Source organism: Manacus candei, unplaced genomic scaffold, assembly GCF_025592945.1.
Source record: "Manacus candei isolate 608988 ecotype Guabito, Panama unplaced genomic scaffold, ASM2559294v1 h1tg000018l, whole genome shotgun sequence".
In the NCBI taxonomy this organism is placed as follows: domain Eukaryota; kingdom Metazoa; phylum Chordata; class Aves; order Passeriformes; family Pipridae; genus Manacus; species Manacus candei.
Window position 1 is genome coordinate 1,477,505 of NW_026138066.1, and position 24,539 is coordinate 1,502,043.

At 39.8% G+C, this 24,539-nt stretch overlaps 1 protein-coding gene across 1 annotated transcript; it reads left to right on the top strand.

Moving 5' to 3' along the window:
* The first annotated feature begins 1,109 nt into the window (after positions 1-1,109).
* METAP2 (methionyl aminopeptidase 2) lies at positions 1,110-18,933 on the top strand. The gene is made up of 11 exons (XM_051784067.1): positions 1,110-1,368; positions 2,191-2,292; positions 5,726-5,791; positions 6,147-6,249; positions 11,433-11,594; positions 13,325-13,506; positions 13,591-13,685; positions 13,772-13,868; positions 14,392-14,495; positions 16,865-16,980; positions 18,140-18,933. Exons 1-11 carry the CDS (start codon positions 1,212-1,214, stop codon positions 18,390-18,392), a joined length of 1,437 nt encoding a protein of 478 aa, XP_051640027.1. The 5' UTR covers positions 1,110-1,211; the 3' UTR covers positions 18,393-18,933.
* The last annotated feature ends 5,606 nt before the right edge of the window (positions 18,934-24,539 follow it).

Genomic DNA, 24,539 nt, shown 5'->3' on the forward strand with positions numbered 1-24,539 from the left:
TAGCAATAGGGCCCTCCAGGAGGTGGTCCAGTTAGACTAATTAACAGTGGCATATACCCATGTGATTTAAAGGGGGTGGTTACACAGCAGTTCCCAACTGGTAAGGCATGTCTTACTGCTCAGAACATGCCTTGTGGCCAGGGGAATCACCTTCCTTGCACTCATCCCTGCTCAAAAATGCCCCAGCTGGATGTTTCCATGTTCAAGTGCTCTTCCAAGCAAAAGCAGTGGAGAACATGCTGCTGTGACACCTGCCCAGAGCAGCATGGAGTTTGATCATTACCAGAGCATTAGCTTAGCCTTTTGGAGTGTTGTCCTTACTGAGAATTGTATCAGGTCAGGAGTGAGGAAATGCCTAGGGGTGTCAGGTAAGGAGCAGGGAGATGGAAGCCAGGAGCTGGCATCAGTGGGGTCAAGGGGGCAGAATTGGTATCTCAGCGAGGTACAATGTATTACCAGTTTTCATAAGCAGAGACCTGCCTGCAGAAGCATTTTAAAACACAGCTATGGAAAATAAGGCTCACTTTTAACCTTTGTATGTTATAAATTGTAATGACACTATATTATGTACTATAAATACATGTTGAAATGTGCTAGTGAGGAAAAAAAGTATTTTTCAGCCAGTATGTTATACTAGTAGAAAACTTGGGCAAAGTATAAACTCAGCAAACGAATTTTAAGAACTGGGCTAATTTAATGAACCATTAGTGGATGCTGGCAATACTGGTACTTGGCTTTGCTTTTCTAGGTAGTGGTGGAAATGGGACAAGGCAGTGTCCTTGAGCATGTATTAGAATCTTCCCTTTATTTGCTCCACGTGCCTTGGAACAAGTAATTTTTTCAGTGCAGTGTTTTCCTTCTGTACACGAGTTCTCTCGTGTGACTTAAATTTGTTCAGTGTCCTCCACTTGTGACACTTTAACAATCGCACATCCTATAAACATCCAACAGCAGCTGTTCCTGTTGGAGAAAAGGGTTGTTTCAGTAAGATATTTTCCCATTTTTTCATTCCGCCGCACGCCCGCCCATGGCCCCGCCCCCTCACGCCCCGCGCGTGCGCGGCCGAGGTGCCGCCCCCCTCTCCTCCGCCTGCGCTGCCCGCGGAGTCCTCCACCGTCCCGGCGTGCCCCGCGCGCACCACCGAGCGTGCTCTCGGCCCGCCGCTCTGCCCGGCTCGCTCCGTGCGCGCGAGGCGGCGCGGCCGCGGCGACATGGCGGGCGTGGGGCGGGCGGAGGAGCCGGAGCAGCACCTGAACGGAGAGCTGCCCCCCGAGCCCGGCGACAGGGACGGCGCGGCGGGGCTTGGCGCCGAGGATGGCACCAAGAAGAAGCGCAAGAAGAAGAAGAAGGGCAAAGCGGGCCCCGCGGGTAGGGGCCGGGCCGCGCCGCGCCGGGACGCTGCGCTGAGGGGCTGGCGGGGTGGCGTGGGGGGCCGCGGCCCGGCACACCGGGCGTCGTGCGCGGCACCGGGAGGCCGCGGGGGGCCGAAGGGTCCCGCCGTGCGGGTGCGGGGGTCCGCCGAGGACACTGTCCCGGGCCGTGGCGGCCGTGCGGGCTGAGGGGGATCCCCGCGGCTCGGAGCGGGCTGGCCGTGCCCGGAGGGTGCTGCTGCCGCTCCACCGGGGCTGGGGAGTCCTGCCTTCTCCGGGGCGCGCAGGAGAAGCCACCGCTTCCCTCACCCCCTCCTATGCCCCGAGGGGAGCGAGGCGTGAGAGTGCTGGTGTAAAAGTCATCCCGCGTGATGGAGGCTGAGCACCCCTCCCAAGTCCTCGCAGAGAGCCGGAGCAAGTCTGGGCAAATGGTGTAAAGGCGCTACGGTTTGGGTTTGTTTTAGCAGGCCAGCAGCGAGTGATGATGGTGCTGTGCGTTTATAATTATCTACTTCACGCCCATGTTATCTTACAGGAGCAGGCTGCTGCTACGGCAAGGAGAACTAGTTACCCTGGCAGAAAAAAGTAATCAGAAGTGTCAGGGTAATCTACCTTTATACGCAAGTGTCAGTAACAGTACCTGTCACTGTAGGGCCCTACAGTCTTGCACATAGGGGTGCTGAGAAAGAAGAAAAGCAGTATGTGCTCTGGTGTCTGTAGGATGAATACAGCATAATATTTGTGTAAAGTTTGGGGGGCTATTGGTTAGTAATGTGGAGCTGATGTTTTACGGTAAGTCATACTTTAATTTTACAAACAGGACAAGAAACAGATAAAGAAATAGAAGGTGCTCTTGATGATGTAGCAAAACAATTGGACAAGCAAGCACTGGAGGAGAAAGAAAAAGATGATGATGATGAAGGTAAGTGTAACTTATGTTTTCTCTTGACATTTTGAGTTTCAGCTTCTTCCAAAACACCCATTTTAACAACCCTTTTACAGATATCTTTCTGGGTTTTGATTTTGTTTGTTTATTTTTTCCTTGGGACAGGTGAGATGGAACTATATACACTTTTAACTTTTTTTGTCAACATTTCAGCTGTCACGTATGCATACAAAGAAAAATAACAGGGATACGAGCTTTTTTAAAGCTTTGTGTTTTCAAGGACCTAATTACTGAAGGAAATGTTTAGTTTGAGATAAGTTAAGCTATAAATTACTCTCACTTGCATTACCATGGGCAGTAGGCATTTATGTTCCAAATTATGTCTCTTATTCGTGGCTTAAAACAGAGAGCAAATTGTAAGGGAGCATTTTAATTAATAGGGAGTTTTAGAGTCTTTACCCGTGACTTTAAACCTGCTCATCTATAATTATATTTTCTCATTAAAATTGAATTGGGGAGGGATTAGTACACAAGTAAGACATACACCTCGTGTGTTGCTTGTGATATGCAGCTGATTTTCTAAGCAAGAGCCTTAAAAGTGTCCATACTGAAATCCAGACTGGGTGCATCTCTTCTGTAGGAATATCAGATAAAGGTGCTGTGTTTCCTTTGGTTTGAGGGTTGGTTCTCAATAGACATGGAAATTTTAAAAAATACATGTAGAAAAATAGCATGTAAAGTTGGCTCAGCATCCTGAAATGTTTCTTAGTCTGCTTAGCAATCTTCTTAGTTGACTTGCTGGAATTCATCATTCTGGAGATTAATTTTAATGAATTGAGTATGGAAGTTTTAAAAAATTAAATCAGTGTGCCACGGTGTATTAAATAACAAATAAATTTGTCTTTGAACGTTTTCAGTCTGCAGTGTACACTACAGTTTAATGCTGTTACTTTCCATAGAAATATATTCTGATGGTTTATTTGTTTTGTGGTATATTTCAGGTTATGGAGTTGAAAGATAATTAATGCAATATGTGCTTTGCCATCATTACAAGTTGAGTAAAAAGTATTGAGAGGGATAGTGAAAACTTTATCCAATGAAAAGAGATCTTGGAAAATTATTAGAATAGAGTTCCATCTCAGAAGAAATAACATTGTTACTTGCAGATCAAGTGCTGTGCTCTGTTATCCTTTTTACAGTATTGGCAATTGGTATTACAGTATCAGAAAATAAAAAAAAATTAAAGTGATGCTATGAACTAATGATCTGCCTTTTTTTCTACATATTAGACTTTATGTGTTTTTAGTAAAATCGATATTTTTGCAGAAAAATAAAAAAGTGATATAAGGTTTTTCAAGACGACTGTATGTTCTTACCTGTACTGGTTCTCATCACTTGCTATTTTAATTATGTAGTTTCAGGATTGTTGCTTAAAGACATGGTGCTGCATTAGATTAAAATCAATAAAATACCTACTCCATTTTTTCTTTTTGTTCCATTTGATAAGCCTGAGTGGCCTCCCAAAAATGAGGCTTTAGAACTTTTGAACTCTAGGAGAGGTTAGAAAGTGCTCTTTTGGATTTCCCTTGCCGTGTTAAAGCATGCTGATATCATTTTTGTGTGATACTGCTCTGAGTTATTAAGTGGCCGTGCCAAAATGAAATAAGATTGGGCTTCAGTTCTGCAAAGATCTTAAATTCCTTTTCTGCTGAAAATTTTTTTCACTAGCAGCTAAATAACCTGAAGACAAACAGGGTATTGGTCAGATGCAGTAGTTATGTTTCTGGCATCACAGTTAGTCTGCAGCAGTCTTCAAGGACATGAAAGCACAGGCAGGGTTGGTTTGGCTTGCAGTTGGCAGTTTCACATCCAGTGATGTATGAAAAAGCCACAATAAGCAGATAGCAACAGCAACAACATTTAAGAAATGCTGGGGGTTTTTTTCCCTTCAGTTTACACCTAGCATTAAAAAAAAAAAAAAAAAAAAAAAACAAAAAATCCCTTGGTGAATGAACTGGAGTCATATTTAATTAACTGCTTTATGAATAGTTTGAGCACAGCTGAAGGTCAAGAGAAGTGTGGTAAAGTTACCACATTTTAAAGAAATTTATATGCACTATTAAAGATTTTTGACTATCTATGAAATAATGATTGATGAAGAATTTGGTAGGCTGGACTATGTTATAGCTACAAAGTATTTATATTTACTATTTATTGCAAAAACTTAAATTAATACTTAATGCCAAAATGAGCCGGGAGGGGCAGGAGTGACATTTACCGAAATTTGCCCCAGCTTCAGGCTTACAGCACTCACCATGGCATAAAAAAGCAGATCACATTGGTCTTCATGAGAGGCTTGTAATTTAGTGACTGGAGCAGCTGATAAGTGTTTGGTTTTGGTTTTAAATACAAATTTCTGTATAAATACATTCAAAATGGCGATGCTTTGATTTGATTCTAAAACTTCTTTCTATTTTACTTTTCACTGTAGATGAAAATGTTCTAAATGTAGTTGACTAGTATTTGTCCATTTTAAAAAGAACCTGTGTTTAGGTCCAGAAGGTTTAATTAGATGAGGTCATATTAGATATTGATATGAAGTAACTAGGCATGAGAAGTAGCCAAATGTGAAGTTTATGGGGTTGTTGTTAACCCCCAAATGTGACTGTAAATGATGTGGCTGATTCTTGGTGCTTACATGCTCTGCTCTCTGGAAACTTCCCACTGGTATAGATTCATAGAATGGTTTGGGCTGGAAGGGTCATTTAAAGGTCATTTGGTCCAACCCCCTGCAGTGAGCTGGGACATCTTCATCTAGATCAGGTTGCTCCAAGCCCCATCCAGCCTGACCTTGAATGTTTCATGGGATGGGGCATCTACCACCTCTCGGAGAAACCTGTTCTGGTGTTTTACCACCCTTGTTGTAGCTCCCACATGCAGTGGTTTTGTTGAGTGCTGTTTGTGACCTTCCCTGTTATCTCCAGATTAAACTCATCCTGCTCTAAGGGTGTCATCTTTACACATTTGGGGTTTGTATCTTTCCAGATGCAGTAAGTTCCTTTAGCTGAAGCATCAGAAGATGAGTTTGAAGCTGTAGTTTCTAGCTTTTTATTTAGCTGTTGTGTCTAATACCATCCTCTCTCGTGTCCTCCAACAATCCTTGGCATCTTTTTGCCTGAATTGAGAAGAGAGGAATATGAAGTAGGACTTTGTGAAAATACTTTCCCTGAGCCACATTTTTTTGCTCTCTTTGGTGATATGTTTGTTAACTTTAAAAACTATTTTCTTAGGTCCGTGTGGGGACTGAAAATGCTAATGGTTTGGTGGCAGCTTTTGGATGTTGTATTTTAATCCATTAAATTCTGTGAAAGAAGTGTTTCCAGATAGTCCAGATGTTTCTATGTGTCTCATGCCAACTTTGATTCTTTAAGGTTATTTTATGTTCACCTGAGCACTTTTTTTCCTGTAGATGGAGAGGGTGAAGGAGATGGAGCAACTGGGAAGAAGAAGAAGAAGAAGAAAAAGAAGAAAGGACGTAGGTATCAAGCACAAAAATATGGACTGTGTGAATATTTGGTATTAAGTGTGTGCAAGTGCTGTTCTTGACAGCTGAAACAAAGTTTGGGGTGCGGTTTGTGTTTGTAGTCTAAGTCTGGCTGAGTTGTCCTCTTTCTGCTATCCCTGCATGCCACTGAGGGCATTCATTTGGCCTTGAGTATTGGCTGAATAAAGTCATATGAGGGCACTGTGATATGATAGTTTTGGTAGAAGCCTGAATTCTAGTAAGGGAGTCTTAAATAACTTGTGCTGTTTAACTTCTGTGCTCGAAATAAGATAGTGTATATTTCCAGTGTACCGTGTGTAAAACTTTCTCAAATTATACTCAACAGCTAAGGTCCAAACAGATCCACCTTCTATTCCAATATGTGATCTATTTCCCAACAATGTATTCCCGAAGGGAGAAGAATGTGAATATCCACCAACACAAGATGGGTGAGTGTTTTAAGCTTAAAAAATAAATGCTGTCATTTGGATGTGCTGAAAAAGCTGTTTAAGTACAACTAAATGGAAAAAATTAGTTGTAATGTGCTTTGGGTTTTGCCTTTTTTTTTTTTTTTAACTGGATCATCCAAGAACTCAAAGAATACAAGCAGGGGACCAGCAGGATTTCACTAGGCAGCTTGTAAGGAAAACATTGTCTGAATTAGAAGTGAGTGAAGTTTTAAAATTTAAAGAGATGAGACACTATTGTGCAGCAGTTTTGTGACCATTGAGACATCAACTTTTTGGGTTTTATTTATTTTTTGGTAGAGACATGTCAATCTCTCTATTTAATTTAAAAACCCAAGTGGTATATTCTGTACTTTGCTTCTCTTTCTTTGTATAAATATATAGTTATTATAACCTCAGCTGTTTTTTGTAATTCATAGTGATGTGGGAATAATGTGCAATTTCACTATACAAGCAACAGCTTCTGGTGGTTTGCTGGAACAGAGATCTGCATCCTTATGTTTTTACAGGCGACTACTATTTCTTTTGTTAAAAACTAGGGCATACCACCTTGACTGTGTTGTCCTTGACTGTTTTTTTTTTTTTCCTCCTATGTGAAGTGTTGTGGAAGGTCATGTGAGGGAGACAGGGGATGTGTGGCATAGAATTAGCTTGAATTACATGAAAAGATGAAAAGAACCAAGTATTACTGAAAACTTTGAAGCTTCCCAGGAAATTTTGAATCAAAACTCTGAAAAAAAATAGTTTAAACCAAAGAGAAGGAGTAGATAAATACTTATATTTTTGAAAGCATTGTCTGTTTTTTTCCAATTACTTTTTTTTCAGAATGAAATGACTTTGAAATGTTTATTTATTGTTTATATAAAGTCAATGCGTTTTTCTCATAGAGCATAAGCTACATAGTTGAGTCTAATACATCTTAGAAATTGTGTTCAGATATTCACATATAATATGGTTTCATTTTTATGAGAATAAAATTTGCTTTTGTGAAAGCCTTTTCTTCTGTATAATTACTTCAGTTTGATCATAAGGTGCTCCTATTTATTTATAAATTACTACCTTTTGCAGGCTAATAAAGGACTCTCACAGGATATTTCTGACAGGCTGATCCAGGAGTGATTCTTTAATACTTAAGAGTTAAATATTCTCCTGTATATGCCATGCTCATAAGGTTATGATTTAAGCAAACCAGGAAATTAGATGATAAACACCTTAAACATGTTCATAGTTTATTCACAAATAACGCATTTTTCACATCTCTGATACTAAAGATTAAATTATTTACTCTGGTTTCACTACTATTTATTAGGGAAAAAAAAAAGGTAAATGCAATAAAAACAAACTGCCTTTCAGAACAGGATTTAAGTGGGGTGTCTTTTCTGTACCAGGAGTGTTCTGTTATGGAAGAAGAATATACTCTTCTGAGGAACCTGAAATAGTTTCTTTATATAATGTGCTTAAGCAAATATATGTTTAGTTTTGTTCCTAATTTAAATATTTAAATCTTATGATGCTACTTTAGTATTTCCTAATATAAGCAGCTACTTAAATTAGTAGCTGACATTTAATGCTGGGATATTTCCTATTCTGAATAATAGTTTCATTTTATATATTGGTGAAGCGTTTTTGTGCTACTTCTCTTATTCATGCTGAGGTCAGTAGGGTTTTGTCTTTGGTTTTTTTAGAGTTGCACTTCTATTCTTAACTCTTGATGTCATATGCTTTCTAAAGTTACCTCTCATCAACCTACAATTGTGTATTTTGTGTGAGAAGTTGAACTGGAAGTGGGTGTGATTCAAATTTCAGCAAAAGAAAATAGCGCATGATCAGTTCTTAAATAGACAACAGACTAACAGGTTTAAGATTTTTATATCTCAGGTATTTACTTTTGTTTGAAGCTTGTGGTTTTTTTGTTGAAGGCACCTGAATTTGAAATGATACAACAGAGAGGGCAGAAAACAGATAAACAATATTTCATGATACACCAATTTTTGTTAAAGTGGGATTAAGGAATTCTTGATCCTGCCTGCTTGTTTCTGCCTCTGTGCTGCTATCATAGAATCATAGAATGGTTTGGTTTGGAAAGGACCCCAAAGGTCATGTAGTTCCAATGCCTCTGCCATGGGCAGGGACACCTTCCACAACTTATCTGGGCAACCTGTTCCAGTGCTTCACCACCCTCACAGTAAAGAATTTCTTCCTAACAACTGTTCTAAACTGACCCTCTTCAGTTTAAAGCCATTACCCATTTTCCTGTCAATACATGAAAAAGTCCCTCTCTAGCTCTCTTTTAGACCTTTTAGGTACTGGAAGGTGCTATGAGGTCTTCCTGGAGCCATCTCTTCTCCAGGCTGAACAGCCCCAACTCTCTCAGCCTGTCTTCATAGGAGAGGTGCTCCAGTCCTCTGATCATCTTCATGGCCTTCCTCTGGACTTGCTGCAACAGGGCCATGTCCTTCTTCTGTTGGGTACCCCAGAGCTGGATGCAGAACTCAGGTGGGATCCCACCAGAGTGGAGTAGAGGGGCAGAATTCCCTCCCTTGACCTGCTGGCCACACTGCTTTTGATGCAGCCCAAAGTATCATTTGGCTTTCTGGACTGTAAATGCACATTGCTGGGTCTTGTGGGGCTTCTTGTCCACCAACAGCCCCAAATCCTTTTCCTTAGAGCTACTCTCAATCCATTCTCTAACCAGCCTTTATTAGTGGTGGAATTGTCCTGACCCAGGTGCAGGATCTTGCACTTGGCCTTGTTGAACTTCATGAGGTTCACACAGGCCACCTCTCAAGTCTGTCCAGGTCCCTCTGGATGGCATCCCTTCCCTCCAGCATGTTGACTGGGTTTCTGGGTGAAGGTAAGCTGGGGAAATTTATTTTCTGGAATTCTTTGATCACTAGAATCTAGTTTACAGCATGATCCTGTATAGATTTGTGCTGGTGAAAACTGCAGGCTGTGAACTGGAGTGAAAAGATGGAACAAATGGCTTGGAGCAAGAGGAGAACTTCAGCTGACGTGTGGTAGGCAGCATGTTAGAAAACTGTCAAAAACTTGTTAGCTCATGTACCTGTCAGAGGACTTAATGTTTGGTGTGAATCCTTCATTTGATCAATTGGTTTTTCACATGTCCTGAAGTGCTTAGGCCCAAGCAGGATTTCTTGCCTCCCTTCCTGAGCTCCCAGGTGCAGTAGTGCAGCTTCGGCAGCAAAATGCTGTGGTTCTGATACAGTATTTTTAAATGTAGAGGCTGTCTTGTCCCCCAAGTGACTTGGATGAAGTGACTGTTTGCTGAAGTACAGTAGGACAGAGGGAGGACGGCTTCCTGCCAGTTAGCTGGAGTTTGCATTCATGTCTGTGACAGATGGCAGAGCAGCTGCCCAGGCTCTGTCAGCAGTTCTTGCTACTGGAGGGTGTTCGCTATTGGAATCCAGAGCAGTCTGAAAAGACCCTCAAGTCTCCCTTCCCACTGTTCTTCTGCAGTGCACCTTTTCACTGTGACTACTGTGCTGGCAGTAGTCCAGTTTTCAAGTGGCATTGAGGGGCCCAGGTGTTGCAGCCTGTTGCTTTGGATTTTTTGGTAGAATTTGCCAGAGTTAAGGGTAAATTCAGAGAGTAGGATTTGTGATGCTTGCTGCTGGAGCAAGAAAACTGCTCTGAAAGGTAAAAGTGGGATTTCTCCTTTGCGCTGTCGTTACTTATCTGAAAAGGAGTAGAAAGTTCAAGGGAAACAAGCAAAATGTCTCAAAATAATTCAGATCATCTGGTCATTCTGAGGAATATTTTGTGGAATAGCCTGTTGTCCTTCTTTATCTTTTCAACTCTGCTTAAATACTTAGTATAAACATATATACTTATTTATTTATACTTAAATATATATACTTATGTATTTATGCATATATACTTAGTTCAAAGTGCAGCAAAGTTGCAGGGCATAGTCTCTTGGCTCACTCCTGCCTGGTTTTTGGCTGTAAAGGAGATTCTTAGAGTGGAGCTAAGTTACATGTCTATGAAACAGGTAAGAAGCTACACCTTTGGATTTCAAAAACTAGTCCTTTACCATCTGCATATTCAATTGTTTGCTTAGAACCAATTTATTTGCATAAAGGTAAAAGTTAATTTCTAAATTTGGAGACTTTGGCATATTTCAGCATCTTTGGTCCACCTTGTCCATCACCTGTTTTCTTTTAAGACCCACCTACCAGCATGTGTAGCTATTTATTGGTTTTAGTAATTTTTTTCCTGCATAACATGTACAGAATTCTCTGAGTTATCACTGGAGTGTTTTGCATCATTACAAGGCTGCAGCTTCACCATTTGAAGAGTATCCCTACTTTGTAGTCAGAAGTCTTTTAGTTAAATTCTGACAGCTGCTGGAGTGCTCAAATTGCTTTTTTATTTGTTTGCTTTCATGAAACCTTAGTTGTATGGGTCTTTTGCATAGTGGAAAATATATTCAAAGTTAATCTTATATTTAGTCCTGTATTAAAAAATATTCTTGTATTTGTTCTATGAACCTACCAGAGAGCCAGAATGAGTGGTGCTCTTCTGGAACAAATGTTAATTCATCATCCAACCAATTTAGAAATAACATCCTGGCATAATTCATAGTTACCATGCACTGTGTAAGGTGTTATTACCTAAATATTCTGAGGATGAGAGAAAGTAATACTGGAACTGCAAACTCTTAAATTTGGAAGGAGTTTATTGTCTCTCTAGCAGTTTCTGGGCCAAGCGGCCACAGTACAGTGCTGAGATTCTTCTCTGCACAGGAAGAGTACTGTCTGAGTAGGATTGTGAAAAAAATTAACTTTTTGCATGAGCAGAGTCTGTTGCAGTTTTCCCTGCTAAGCTCAAGGTAGAGTTGCAGGCATTCATGTGAATTTTATATGCCTGTTTTGTCTTTTTGAAGATGTTATGCATACTTTAGGCAGACTGCTTATCTGGGCTTTTGGTAGGGTGTTACTGCCCTTCTCAGGTGCCAGTCTGTGGTGCCAACAGATTTATTTTTTTTAAATAGACTTCCTTTTTTCTGAAAATTGTGTAAATCAGTATCTTTTCTGTTGCCCAGGGGAATGTAGACCTGACTAATAAACACTTTGCAGGCTTTAGACAGAAGTTGTAATGACTGCTGTGATTAACTGGTTTGAAACACTTTTTTTATTTTCAAGGCGAACTGCTGCTTGGAGAACAACTAGTGAAGAAAAGAAAGCACTAGACCAAGCCAGTGAGGAAATCTGGAATGACTTTAGGGAGGCTGCAGAGGCACACAGACAAGTGAGGAAATACGTTATGAGCTGGATAAAACCTGGAATGACCATGATAGAAATCTGGTGAGGACACACATCTTCCCAAACACCTCTGCTGTAGATTTTTCTTCATTCTCCAGAGGGCAAGAGATTTAGTCTCAGTTTTGTGTGCTTAATTCACTGCGTCATGAGTGTTGGAAAGATTTCTGTTTGAAGTACACAGCCAGTATTGCCAATTATTTCCTCGAAGTTTCCTCTTTTATTTTTAGCTTTTGCAGTTTTACAGGGCCTGGGATCATACTGAATTTTAAACTAAGCTTTCCATTATGTTCACTTCTTTTGACTATATGCTTCACTTAAATTGGAGTGCCTTTGCTGCCCTCACACATCAGTTCTGCAGTGGTGCTGAGAGCAGCAGCAGCAGCAGTAGCACGTCCTGGCGTTTGCCGGAATCGTCAGTGCCGTGCCGTGTGGACAGTGCAGGTGCAGTCTGCGGCTGGGAGCAGGCAAACAGGCATACAAACAGCACGGCTGTGTGTTCACTTCAGGGCAGGGAGGTTTTCACCATGTTTAGTCTTCATTAGCTGATGTTTCTGGTGGAAACACAGTGTGGGGGGGGTTATTGTTCTCAGTTAATAAGGAATAACTGAGCAAATGGATTAAGATGAACATGACTTTGATTAAGTTTGATTTAAAGAAATAATTAGCCTGGACTGATTTTTGTGACTCTTCCAACTATTACTTTTTCTGTCCTTCAGTTTATCTAGAGTGAATGTCTACTGTCCAAGTACTGCACTGATCCAGAACAGTTTAGCTTCCAAAATCAGGTGCTTTCAGCCTGGTGTGACTGAGGACTGTGCTGACAAGAGTAGGATAGTAAGAAAGCTAATCAGAGCTGATCCCCAAGGTAACTGTGCAAGGATAACAGAAAGAAATAATATACCATCAGGAAAAGTAAAAGAAAGGCAGCTGCTGTAACAATCGCTAGTCTGGGTGAAACGAATCTGTCATACTGAATTTTACAGTTTGACTGTTAAAAGCAATAATTTTCTCAAAACATGACTATTCTTCCTAAAGGCTGTGGGGCCTTGCTGAGTAAAATACACTCTCTTCTTTTTCCATATAGCTCTGAGTGAATGGCTTTCTTAAATAGAATCAGAATATGGTGCACTGCTGTGAGCTGCAGTTTGCATCCTTCACTGACACTGCAGGAGAATGCCCTGGTGGTGGACACGTATCTGTGGCTTTGCAGTAGCTAGCAGCTTGAGAGTAGACAAAACCCAAGAACAAATGCTAATCTCATGAGGTTTTATTTTATCACAGTTATTGCTCAAATTAAGTAAGAAAAGGGTCCTTTTTTTAATTAAACTTTTTTTAGTAAATGAGAAGCCTTTTCTCTTTTTTTTTTTTCTCTCCTTTTAAGTCCAGAAATTGTAAAGAATGCATTTAATTTTACTAAACTTTAGTTGTTTAATCTCTGCTGCTCAGGAAGAATGGGTAAAATGTAGCTTGTAAAGGATGAATATTTTAAATTTAGAGTAAAAACACCAGAGAAGTACTCAGAAGTACTAAGAAAGGATAGAAGAAACAAAGAACTGAGGATGTTATGTTGTACTTAGGTTTTGCAGCCTAGAGTGTCTGTCTACTTAGCATACAAATAGTTTTAAGATTTCACATTAAAGCATTTGTTTAATTATTGTTTAAATATTTTTCTGAGTTTTTGTTCTTGTGTTGATTTATTTGAAGTCATCATAAGAAATACTAATGAAACTGTTCTGTTCTTTTTTTTCTTCTCCCTCTCCTCTGCCTTTTAGTGAAAAGCTAGAAGACTGCTCACGTAAGCTGATAAAGGAGAATGGTTTAAATGCAGGTCTTGCATTTCCTACTGGGTGTTCTCTGAATAATTGTGCTGCCCACTACACTCCCAATGCTGGAGATCCAACAGTCCTGCAATACAATGATATTTGCAAAATAGATTTTGGGACACACATTAGTGGTTAGTTTTCATTTATAAATTAAAACTTTGAGAATGTTCTTCATTGCAAAGACTGTGAAGCTAATTAACTTTTGCTGATTTCAGGTCGTATTATTGACTGTGCTTTTACAGTCACATTTAACCCAAAATATGACAGACTATTACAAGCTGTAAAGGATGCCACAAATACTGGAATAAAGGTATGATCATTATGTAAGTCATTTACGAAGTCTTTTACAGTAACCTTTGAGGTTATTTTCCATTTATATTTGCACTTTATTTTCAGTGTGCTGGAATAGATGTACGTCTCTGCGATGTGGGGGAGGCCATACAAGAAGTTATGGAGTCTTATGAGGTTGAAATTGATGGCAAAACATACCAAGGCAAGTTCTTTTCTGTATATAAGGATAGTTGTTTTTAAAGTGTGTGTATGTATATATATTTGTACAAATATTGATTTATTTATATGATACTGAAAAGACCTCTGTACTAGAAGGATGGTATGCGTCTTGCATAAATATGTGGTTTTGGCTGGCTTGCCATCCCTCTGGAGTAATGTTCTTGGCTTATCCTTCCAAGTACTGTATCTTTAACAGATAAGATGAAGGCTAAACAACTGTTTCGAACTGTACAGTTAATTTGATACCTGTTGTTTGGCTTTTTTAATAAGCTTTTGTTGCTGTTGGAGTTGCTAGTCTTTACTAATGAAGTTTTGCTATATCATACAAACCCAACTTCTGTCTTGGCTGGTGACTGTACAAGATGTGTGGACAGTTTTGTGTTTAGTTCCTCTGCAGCATGATGAGTCACTATTGAACTTTCAGTATGGGCTAACATACAAAATTGCCTTAAAGGGCTTAACATTTGTTAAGAAATTGCCTGTAACATTAACGTTTTCTTCAAAAGTGAAACCAATTCGCAATTTGAACGGACACTCGATCGGACCGTATAGGATACATGCTGGAAAAACGGTGCCCATTGTGAAAGGAGGAGAAGCCACAAGAATGGAGGTAAATTAAGTTCTTAAACCTTTAAGTTTCCCCAGCTGTCACTGCAAGAGTATTTGCTGTGCACTTTAAATGTGTTGTATTTGTGATCCTGGCGGATGATCACGGCAGCAGAAAAACTGCTGCACTTGGTAGTGTTCCTGTACAGGAGTAATGTTTCATCTCAGTGGCTCCTCTGTTTAGCCCTGGACTGTTCAGGTATCTAACATTTTCTGAAATTGAAGCCTTGGAACCCTGCTATTTAAAAAACAAACCACCAAACAAGGAAACAAAACAAAAACCCCCACCACCCTTGAAATCTGAATGGCCTTAGTGATACTTGCAGAAACTCTTACATATTTGTTTCTCAACGTGTATTCATTATTTAAATGCAGTGTTGGAATGTTGCACTCAGGAGCATGGAAAAGGACAGGAATTCATATTTTGAGGTGAACTGGAGTTCAGGAAACTTTCCTGAAAGGTGTTTGGACTTGCAAGTCATTCACACTTGTTTGTTCTCTCTGTAATTCAGTCTTCTCTTGCTTGGGTAATTCTTGATAAATATGTCTGTAGTGTAGCTTTGGATGATTTTTTTGTGACTACTGTTAGATATAGTATTTTTCTTGAAAAGCCTCCAATGCTGTTTTTCTTTGCAGATAGAAAATAATTAAGTGTATTTCTAGTTAATGGGAGAGGCTAGATCAAAGATGTTGCTTTTAATAGCGTTTTGGAGCAGGGGAAAAAATTACTGTACATGATGTGACAAACTACCAATTGTAAAGGCAGTATTCAAATATGGAACCTGAGATTTATCCACCATTTTGATTTAAGCTTGTGTTCTAACAAGATAAGAAGGCTTATTTAAGAGATTGGTAATGAGATAAGAAGCTTTTAATTTCACTCAAAGCCTGATCACTGATGGGCACCAGTAAGCCTATGAGGGTAAGTAAGACTTGTAAGAGCTGAATAGCCACAGGTGTGGTCTGCACAGGATTGTTTTTTGAGGCAGGCTTACTCTCATCACCCAAGCTTTAATCATACTTGTTGATCTATGATGGGAGCAAAAAGACAAGGTTTTAACTATCATCTTATCTATAGGACTGTGCAAAGGGATTAAGAGTATTGGAAAAGGATGATAGAAAAGTTTGTGTGTTCTTGGTTAGGCTTAGTGAATAGTACTTGGTTTTGTTATTGTCCATTATCAGTATATTACTAGTATGAAACGTAAGTGTTCTTTAAGCAAATACTACTTAAAGATTTCAGAGCTTTGAGATTGTTTTAATTGAATATTGAGACACTGGGGAGAAGACATGTTTTTAATTTCTTCAGCTTCTGTAGGTTACTTAGGACACAATCCTACATCATTAAACACAGTGAGTTTTGCCGAGGAAGAATGTGGAGCATAGCCAAGCTCTTACTGTACTGCACTAATTATAGCATCAGACTGCAGTCCAGTGAGTTTTTCGTGACTGAGAGAAATACAGCCTCTGATGATCCTTATTTGGGAAAAGTGGGTGTAAAGTGAGCTTTGTGGTGGCATTGTGTGTGGGCTTTTGTGGGTTTGTGTTTTTATAATGAATCAGTTCAGGGGCACCTTCAAGAGTTCATCTTGAATTTGAAGCCTGTGTTACTGCTTTTCTTATGGCTTCTTATTTTGGGGTTGTGACTTTCAAAGTAGCTAAATAAACTGAAAAACCCAGCTCAAGGTGTCTGTCAGTGTTAAGTCTTGGTAAGTTCCTTTCACAGTCCTGCCGTTAAGGATGCGTGAATGCACTTGGCAGAAATGAGTTTGTGTAATGGCATTTCAGTTATTCTTGGCTAGAATTTTGATAATGCCCTTGCAGATATGTATCACCTTCATTTCTTGAAGAAACTCATCTCGTGGAGTGGAAATGAGCAGGTTAAGGGTATATACTAGCAGCTGTTTACCAGAAAATTGCAGAAATTGGGCCGACAGTTCATTAGTGCAGTAAGTCTCTGTAATCAACATCTGTTTGCTATGTCTAAACTGTACATTTGCTAGGACTTCTATCTGAATAGCAAAGGAGAAGTATTTCCAGTTAGCAGATGTAGTTTCTTAGCTGTGTTAGATGTATGCCTTGACAATGTTTTAACTGCAATGACTTTGAGAAATTGTGAGTAGAAACATGCTGATATTTCTGACTTGAAACAAATAAAATGGTACTAATATAAATAGTTGATGATTTGGAGATCTCTGTAGCTTTACTGTGTGAAATCTCCATGTTGAATTTCTTTCAGCATTGATTTGGTGCTTGAATCTATTCACATTTAATTACTTGTATTCAGAAGTTGTAATACTGAGATGGTTGTATCCGAATGGTCCAGTGTCACTTATTTTCATATTGTAACATGTTCCTTTTTTCTCTCCTTAGGAAGGTGAAGTGTATGCTATAGAGACCTTTGGGAGCACAGGAAAAGGCGTTGTACATGATGATATGGAGTGTTCTCATTATATGAAGAACTTTGATGTTGGACATGTCCCAATAAGGTTGGATTTTGTTGGGTTTTGCTGGTGTGTTATGCTAGAGCTGTCACTCCCTTAGGTTCAAATTTGATACAGTGCATGTTCTTCACTAATTAATAAGAGGTGTTAGCAATGTTCTTGTTATAAAATACGCTCTGACTGTAAATCTGGAACAATATGTGATTATTCTAAAGAATCTGGAAATGGAGAAAATAGGTTGTTTTCAAAATTTTATCATTTTTTAGCAATCTTCCTACCATTATTATTTTTTATAATTAATAATATATAGGTTATGCTTGTATGTTCATCTGTATATTAAATGTATGGCATTTTTTAATCAACATTTGTACTGTGGTTGTGTGCCACAATCTTTTATCTTACTGCTGTTCCAGAATATATCAGGCTATTCACATCATCTGTGTTTTTTTGGTGTTCTGTGAGTTTTAAATTCTTGTTTTAGCGTATTGCTACAAAATGAAATAGCTATTAATTTTCAGTGTCACTGGGATTGCATTCTGGCATTTCTAGGAGTGCAGCATATTTTCTGAAGCAAAGGCTACTCTGCTTAGAAACATAGCAGGCATACGTGCTTTTCCACAGCACAAACTAGGAATGTGAAAGAGGTGGGATGGGAAGAATAAGACTAAGAATTGCAAAGGAACTGCTTATGGTTGGAAATAAGCTTAGTTTTTGGTAGATCTATAAGTATGTAATTTTTCTGCCTATATATTGTAAGAAGTATGAATAAAAAACTTACCAAGTCTTTGATTTCAGAATTCAAAACGCAGCATTTTAAACCACCAGGCTTATGCCAAAATTATGCAAAAGTTCAGATTATTAACCACTTTGGATCAGGAAAATTTCTGTTTCTCTTGATAAAATGAAATGTCCTTTTATTATTTAAGAGAATGACTTCTGTTCCTATGTTTAGTTTTGTGTGCAAAGTTAGATGCAGATACTGTTCACAATGTATTTTGAAGGATATCTGTTTGCAGGAGGGAAGTGCACTTTCTTCTGGGAAGAGAAAATTTGATTGATTAGAAAGACACCCCAAACCTGAGCAGCCTGAAAAGAGCTTGCAGTCTAACCCTCTTCTTAATTGGTGTGTTTCATTCCTGCAGTGAATGCTTGCTTGTGATACCTTTCTTCTCAGACGTGTTCTTGGGTTGTTTTTGTCTTCAAGGCTTCCAAGAGCGAAACACTTGCTAAATGTTATCAATGAAAACTTTGGTACTCTTGCCTTCTGCCGCCGGTGGCTGGATCGCCTGGGAGAGAGTAAATACCTGATGGCCCTGAAGAACCTGTGTGACCTGGGCATAGTGGATCCGTACCCGCCCCTGTGTGACATCAAAGGCTCCTACACGGCGCAGTTCGAGCACACCATCCTGCTGCGCCCCACCTGCAAGGAGGTCGTCAGCAGAGGAGATGACTACTAAACTCAAAGCCACCTCAGCACCTTTATACTCTAGGCTTTGTTGGAACATACTATACCAGAATTAATTTGCAACATATTGTCTGTTTTAACAGTGGACTGATGTTAATACTTTCCATATTTGGAAAGGAAGGAATTTAATCTAAGGCAAGTCTTCTAATTGTAACTAACCATGGGAAAAAGCTTTCAGGCCTTTAGAAATATTTCGAAAGTTACTTATTTTTTCTGTTCAGGGAAATACATGCTATAAAGCTCAATTTTTAGTTTGGAATGAGTTATACATTTTGTTCTGAACATTTATGATAAAAGATGCTTTTCAAATATTTATATGACCATATTCCTACTTGAATGCTTTGAATGACTACACCTGATTTCTGCGCCCTAGTCCTCTATGATATTGCCTTTTAAACTTCCTGGAATCCATTTTGTAAAAAATAAAGACAAATTTTCAAATCTAAAAATATATATACTTTTTAGAAGTCTGGTTATAATTCTGGTCAGGAGTCTGCTGGGAAACTGCTCTATTAAATATTTTACAAACTTGATTTGCCATTTCTTGTGTTGAAACTGGACCTGTCTTACCCTTCATGTGAAACTTGGCCTCCCAGTGCTCGTTTAAATCTGTCAGTGCTGGCATACAGGGCAAGAAGTCAACACTTCACAGGACAAAATGTGATGACTTCAGTAAAGGTGTAAAGGTGTGTGGTGTGCTTTTGAGTGTGCCAGTCTTCAGTTTAGATTCAGCTGTATTAGAAAATGTCAGATGCATCTGGTGGTCTCTGCTGCTGTTATCGGCAACGTGCAACTTTGGGCTGAAGTCAGCTGTGAATTTAGCACGTACCCCTACATAATCTTTGCCTTTGACATGCCTTCCTGCATGGAGTGATTCCCAGTCTCTTTAAAGTTCACATTTGACTGGACAAGTGATAGGGATAACAGAAACTTGATTTTATTTTGGAGTGTTTAAAGTTATTTTAACAGTTATTATTACAGGCAAGCTACTTTGGAGTGCAGTGAGTCTTGACCGTTGAATTTCATTTGTAAAGGTAAATGAAATCCAATGGCTCTTCAGGCCTAGATGCAATGTCTTCCAGTGCTGTTATCTTTACCTCATGACTTCATATTAAAATTTTAAATAGTTACTGGTGATAAAAATGACAGCTTTGTTAATAGATCTATAATGATGCCTTAACCAGAACCGCTTGGGGAACAGAGACACTTCACCTGCTTCTTTATAGCCTGTGTCTCTTTATAGCATAGTTCTTACTAAATTAGAAATACCAGTTCTTTCTTTCTCTGTCTTTGGGTAAAAGCTGCATTTTTGTGCTTTAAAACCTGAGTATGTGAGCTGCAGTTTAGAGGGGAGCAGTGTTATGTACTGCCTACAGTTTAAAAATAATAGACACTGGTATTTTTTTCCCGTGAATTTAAGTATTGTTTAAATTCAGTACTGTTTAAACTTGTAGAAATTAATGAAATGGGATACTGAAACATGTAGTGCTGTTGTTGCAGTTTGGGAATCTTGGCATCCAAGCAATTAATTTTAATTATGTGTGTCTCAGTTCCAAACAAACAGTGGCTGGTGTACATGCTTGTACATTGCAGAGTAAAAGCTGGCACTCGAAAGTCTGTGATAAGCAGGGTTGCTGGGTGCATTGGCTGCTTCTATTTTTATTTATGTGACCAAGACCTTGCTGCTTATGCAACTCTTGACGTGATACGAGCAGGTTCTTGTAGAATGGATGACTTCCAGCTCACCTGTGTTTGTAACAAGCCTGGTTACTACAAATTCTACTAGAAACAAGTAAGACAAATTTGCTTCAGTTCTTGGCTGCTTATTTTCTATTTCCAGACTTTTCTCTCTAGAAAGAGTCTGTTAGTAGTAGCTCAGTGGCACTTGATACTGTTTCTACAGCTTAAGGCTTCTTTAATTTCACTGATGGTTACTTCAGAAATACTTAGTTCTACAGAACAATGGATGTGTTTTCCTCCCTCTTGTCTTTTCTTTTACCTGAACATAATAGGAAGACCCAGACTGGCAGAGCTAATTTGGACTATGGCCAATTCTTGTAACTTTTTAACTTAACTGGCTATTAATTCACATGTGGAAGCTGATAATCATGTGTAACAAATTATAGAGGAAATGCCTCAGAAAAGTACCTGCAGAGCATGATGATTATTTGTTGCCATTAAATTTAATTGGGGATATCTGGATACAAGTTTCCTGTGCTGCTGGCCCTCCTGCATTCACACTTGGCAGTATAGAAGGCAAGTCCTATTTCTGTCTCCTTAAAATAAATAACTAAGTTTCCTACTGTTTTCATGCTCTTCAGGCTGCCTTTTTCTTTTGCTCTAAGTGCTAGTTATAGAGTCCTGGCCATGCTGTCTCATACCTGGACTGTGCTGTCTTGCCACTTGACAAAATCAAAAGTTTATCAAAAGACTTTTGAGCCAGAAGTTTCAGTCTGTTTCAAATACCCAGGAGATGGGGATCATCATGTTTCTTGTATGTGCAGCACCAGAAATGATGACATTTTTTAGATGCCAGAGTTCAGAACCTCCTTTACAGGGTTTTTCTTTCACACAGACCTTGTGAGACACATGATCAGAGCACATACAGCTTGACCTCGTGTGATGTGTCCTTTTGATGAAGGTATGGCCTAAGATTTTCCTAACCAGGAGAATAATTTTAGACTCGAACAACATACTTTTCCCCTTAGATGTGGGTAAGACAGGGCTGATGGGTATAAACAGAGCCAGCCATGAAGTGGAAGTCTTAGAGGGAGGGATGGGTTTAGTCATCTTTGTTTCTGAAAGCTGCTGTAGCTTAGGTACTTTGTGGAAAATAAAAAAAGGAAATTATTAAAACTGCAGGGGCTTTCCACCTAGAGGCCAGATTCTGCTGCTTTTATTAAAAAGGTAGTAGTAGTGAGAGTCACAGGCTTCCTTTTTAAAACTTTTTTTCTGCTTGTGCATTGATGGTAGATTTCCTTGGAGTTTTGCACTTTACATTTTGCCTAAGAAATGCAAAAGATCAGGGTTTTCTCTCTTCAGTGGTAGATTTTATTAAAAAGTAAATATTATTTAAAAATGGAAATAAACTTGGCACAAGTAGCATTTGTAAGGAATATGCCCGTGAATGTACTGTCATACTTCAGACTCTAGCTTGTGAAATAATGAACCAATTCCAGCACTAGCTTTTTGGAAGCTGCTGTGCAGCCACTTGGCTTGCAAAGGAGGTGGTGTTTTAAGGGTGAGTATAACTGTAACTTTTCAAAAAGGAGGCTGAAATAGGGTACTGGGGGAGGTGAAGTTGCTGTGATAGTGAGAAAACTGCTGTTGTGTTTTCCAACATCGCTGTGTCATGTTCACTGTAGTGTATCAAAACAATACCTGTATTGCAGAACAGTACAAAACCACAGTAAGCCAGTATGGAAACTTAATGATGTGGTATGGAATTTGTTCATTGATTTTTACAAGTGGTGTTTGGAGACAGAAGAACTTGGCGTTCCATGGAACATCAATCAGCTGCCTAGAAGTGAAGATGGGCAGTATATTTTCCTCAGTCATTGATGGAATAATGCTTTTGCCAAATGGTTCTACAAAACTGTATTTAGAGATAAAGACGATGTAACTTGAGAAAAGCATGCCATGCTTTGAAGCAGGTTGTCATTTTATAAGACTTATACATAGTAATTTTTTTTCTACAAGGATTCAAGAGGCAGTACTGTTTTTCTAATTTTGCTTGTTTCAGTATTTCCAATGTAAAAGAAAAAAATAATTAGCTGTGCTGTGACACTTCAGGGATTTTTGACTTGTTTTGGCCATGACAGGCACCGAACTCTTACAACTCAAATCATACTGATATTAGTTCTGCTTTGCATTTATACTGATGCTGACTTCTCTCTTCTTTTGCAAAGCTACAGTCCTTTAGGGGGAAAAAAAGTGCTGTGTAGGCTAGTGAGCAGATAAGAGGGAAAGTAAACCTTTTTACCTAGTTGTTTTTGAAATGTCTGCTTCCCCAGGTTTTAAAATTACGAAATTTTTTTTCTTTCAGTAAGGGCAAATCTCTCAGTTCCTTAAATTGGAGAGAGCTGTGTACAGGCTTTATTTACCACTAGATAAAAGTGAAGGTCCAAGCTGCATGGAAAGCAGAGAAGGATCTGTGGAACAAGCTGTCCATGAGCCAGGGATGTGCCCCGTGGCAAAGCAGGCCAACAGCCTCTGGAGCTGCATCAGGCAGAGCATCAGCAGCAGGTCCAGAGAGGTGATCCCTCCCCCCTCTCAGCCCTGGTGAGGCACAGCTGAAGGGCTGGGTCCAGTGCTTAGAAAAAAGGGTGACACAGATAGGCTGGACTGAGTCCACCAAGGGGCAAGGAAGATGCTGAAAGGGCTTGGAGCAGGTGACATACAAGGAGGAGAGGCAGAGAGAGCTGGGAGCGTTCAGCCTGGAGAAGGAAGCTCAAGGTGGATTTCATCCTTGTGCATGTGTGTATATGTTTGTATATATCCATATATAAACACACACACACCTTATGGGGTAAGTAAAGAAGCCTGAGTCAGGCTCTTCTCACTGGTGCCCCCTGAGAGGACAAGAGGAAGCAGGCACCAACTGAATGAAGCACAGGAGGTTCCCTTCAGACAGAAGAAGAAATTGTTTTTCCTGTGAGGATGCTCTAGCACTGGCCCAGGCTGCCACAGGAGGTTGTGGTGTTTCCAGCCCTGGGGCTATGGAAAGAAAACCTGACTGCACACAGCCCTGAGCAACCTGTTCTAGTTCACCCTGTTTTAAGGGGAGTTGGACTCTGTGATCTCCAGAGCCCCATTCCACTCTCAACAATTTTGTGCACTCCCCTCAGAAGTAACTAGGTGTACACAGTACCAATTCTCTTGTGTATCTGGGTTTAAATCCAGCCTCTCTAAGGAAGGGAGTCAGCAACTGATCTCATAAATGCATGTAAAAATGTAATTACTGGTAACATTTCTATCTTGAGAGAGATACTCTGGGTTCATGTTCAGACTGGTTGGCTGCCGAATTACTAATGGAGCATTGCTCTGTGTGTGTGTATGTGTGTGTGTGTAAGAGAGAGAGAGAGAGGTGTTCCTGAACACTTCACTTAAAATAATTACTACACACTTGCTTTTGTGAGTTCCTACAAACATTGATGGCTTATGCAAGGAGAGGAAATTCAGCAAGGGCAGCTTATGGAACTGTAGGCAGCCAGGTAGCAGATATTTGTGTGGAGACACGTCTTAGAAAGGCAGGGCTGCAGCTGAACCTTTCACCTTTCACCTGTTTTTCTGGAAGAAAATGAAGATGGAAGGTAGAGGAGACAAAAATTACAGACTCTTGAGGTGCCATCACATGATTAAACACAAGTAACTTGGCTATCAGACCAGCTCCTTCTGATAAAAGAGGGTCTCTTACAATATAACAGACCATTGCACCTAACTCTATCCCTGTTGCTGATACAGGTACTGCATTGCTGGACCCTTAGTGCTACTGCTCTGCAGAACTCCAGGTGTGTTGTGGAAGCCTGACCCCAGGAACAGCTGCTGCTAAAATATGTGAGTGGCTTTGATCAAATACCTGTCTGGTTGCTGAAGGCATACAGCAGGATGTAGGCCTTTGTGCTAGCTATGGTATTTCTGCTCATTTTTTTCACTGGTCCTCAACTTTGTAATTTCTTTGGCTCCAGCTGGAGCTGTTTTAAATGTAGACTCATGCTGTGGTTATGCCTTGCTCTAGTTAAAGGGTGTGGAGCTAGTTACATGAACTAGTAAGTATTAAAAACTGAAGCACAAGCTGTTGAGCACCTGAATTAGCTCATCTTTGTGCTGGACTGCAGTAATCATCTCTATTCTCCCCACTGCTTGGAGTAGGACTAGAACACTCTCCTTTCTCCTTCCCTTCTCTTGTTTGACCCAAGAGAGCACCAATGGGAAGAAAACTGAATTTGCTTTTACAGAGTTAATGATGTCTTTCAGAGAATTCCTTGAGACTTAGTGATGTTTGCTGCAGTGAGAGCAGGGGAATAGCTGTAAGCTGTAAGCATAGCCTAGGCAATTCTAGTAAAGATGGCAGGATAAGATTTGTTCTAAGAGACTTGAGTATGTGCTTAAGAGTGACCACTGAGACTAAGGAACTCAC

What these genes read in the sequence shown, in the direction of transcription:
- METAP2 (XM_051784067.1), top strand. Translation starts at nt 1,212, where the DNA reads ATGGCGGGCGTGGGGCGGGCGGAGGAGCCGGAGCAGCACCTGAACGGA. An exon ending in GGGCAAAGCGGGCCCCGCGG is followed by an intron (nt 1,369 to 2,190) that starts GTAGGGGCCGGG and finishes TTTTACAAACAG; the next exon opens with GACAAGAAACAGATAAAGAA. An exon ending in GAAGAAAAAGAAGAAAGGAC is followed by an intron (nt 5,792 to 6,146) that starts GTAGGTATCAAG and finishes TATACTCAACAG; the next exon opens with CTAAGGTCCAAACAGATCCA.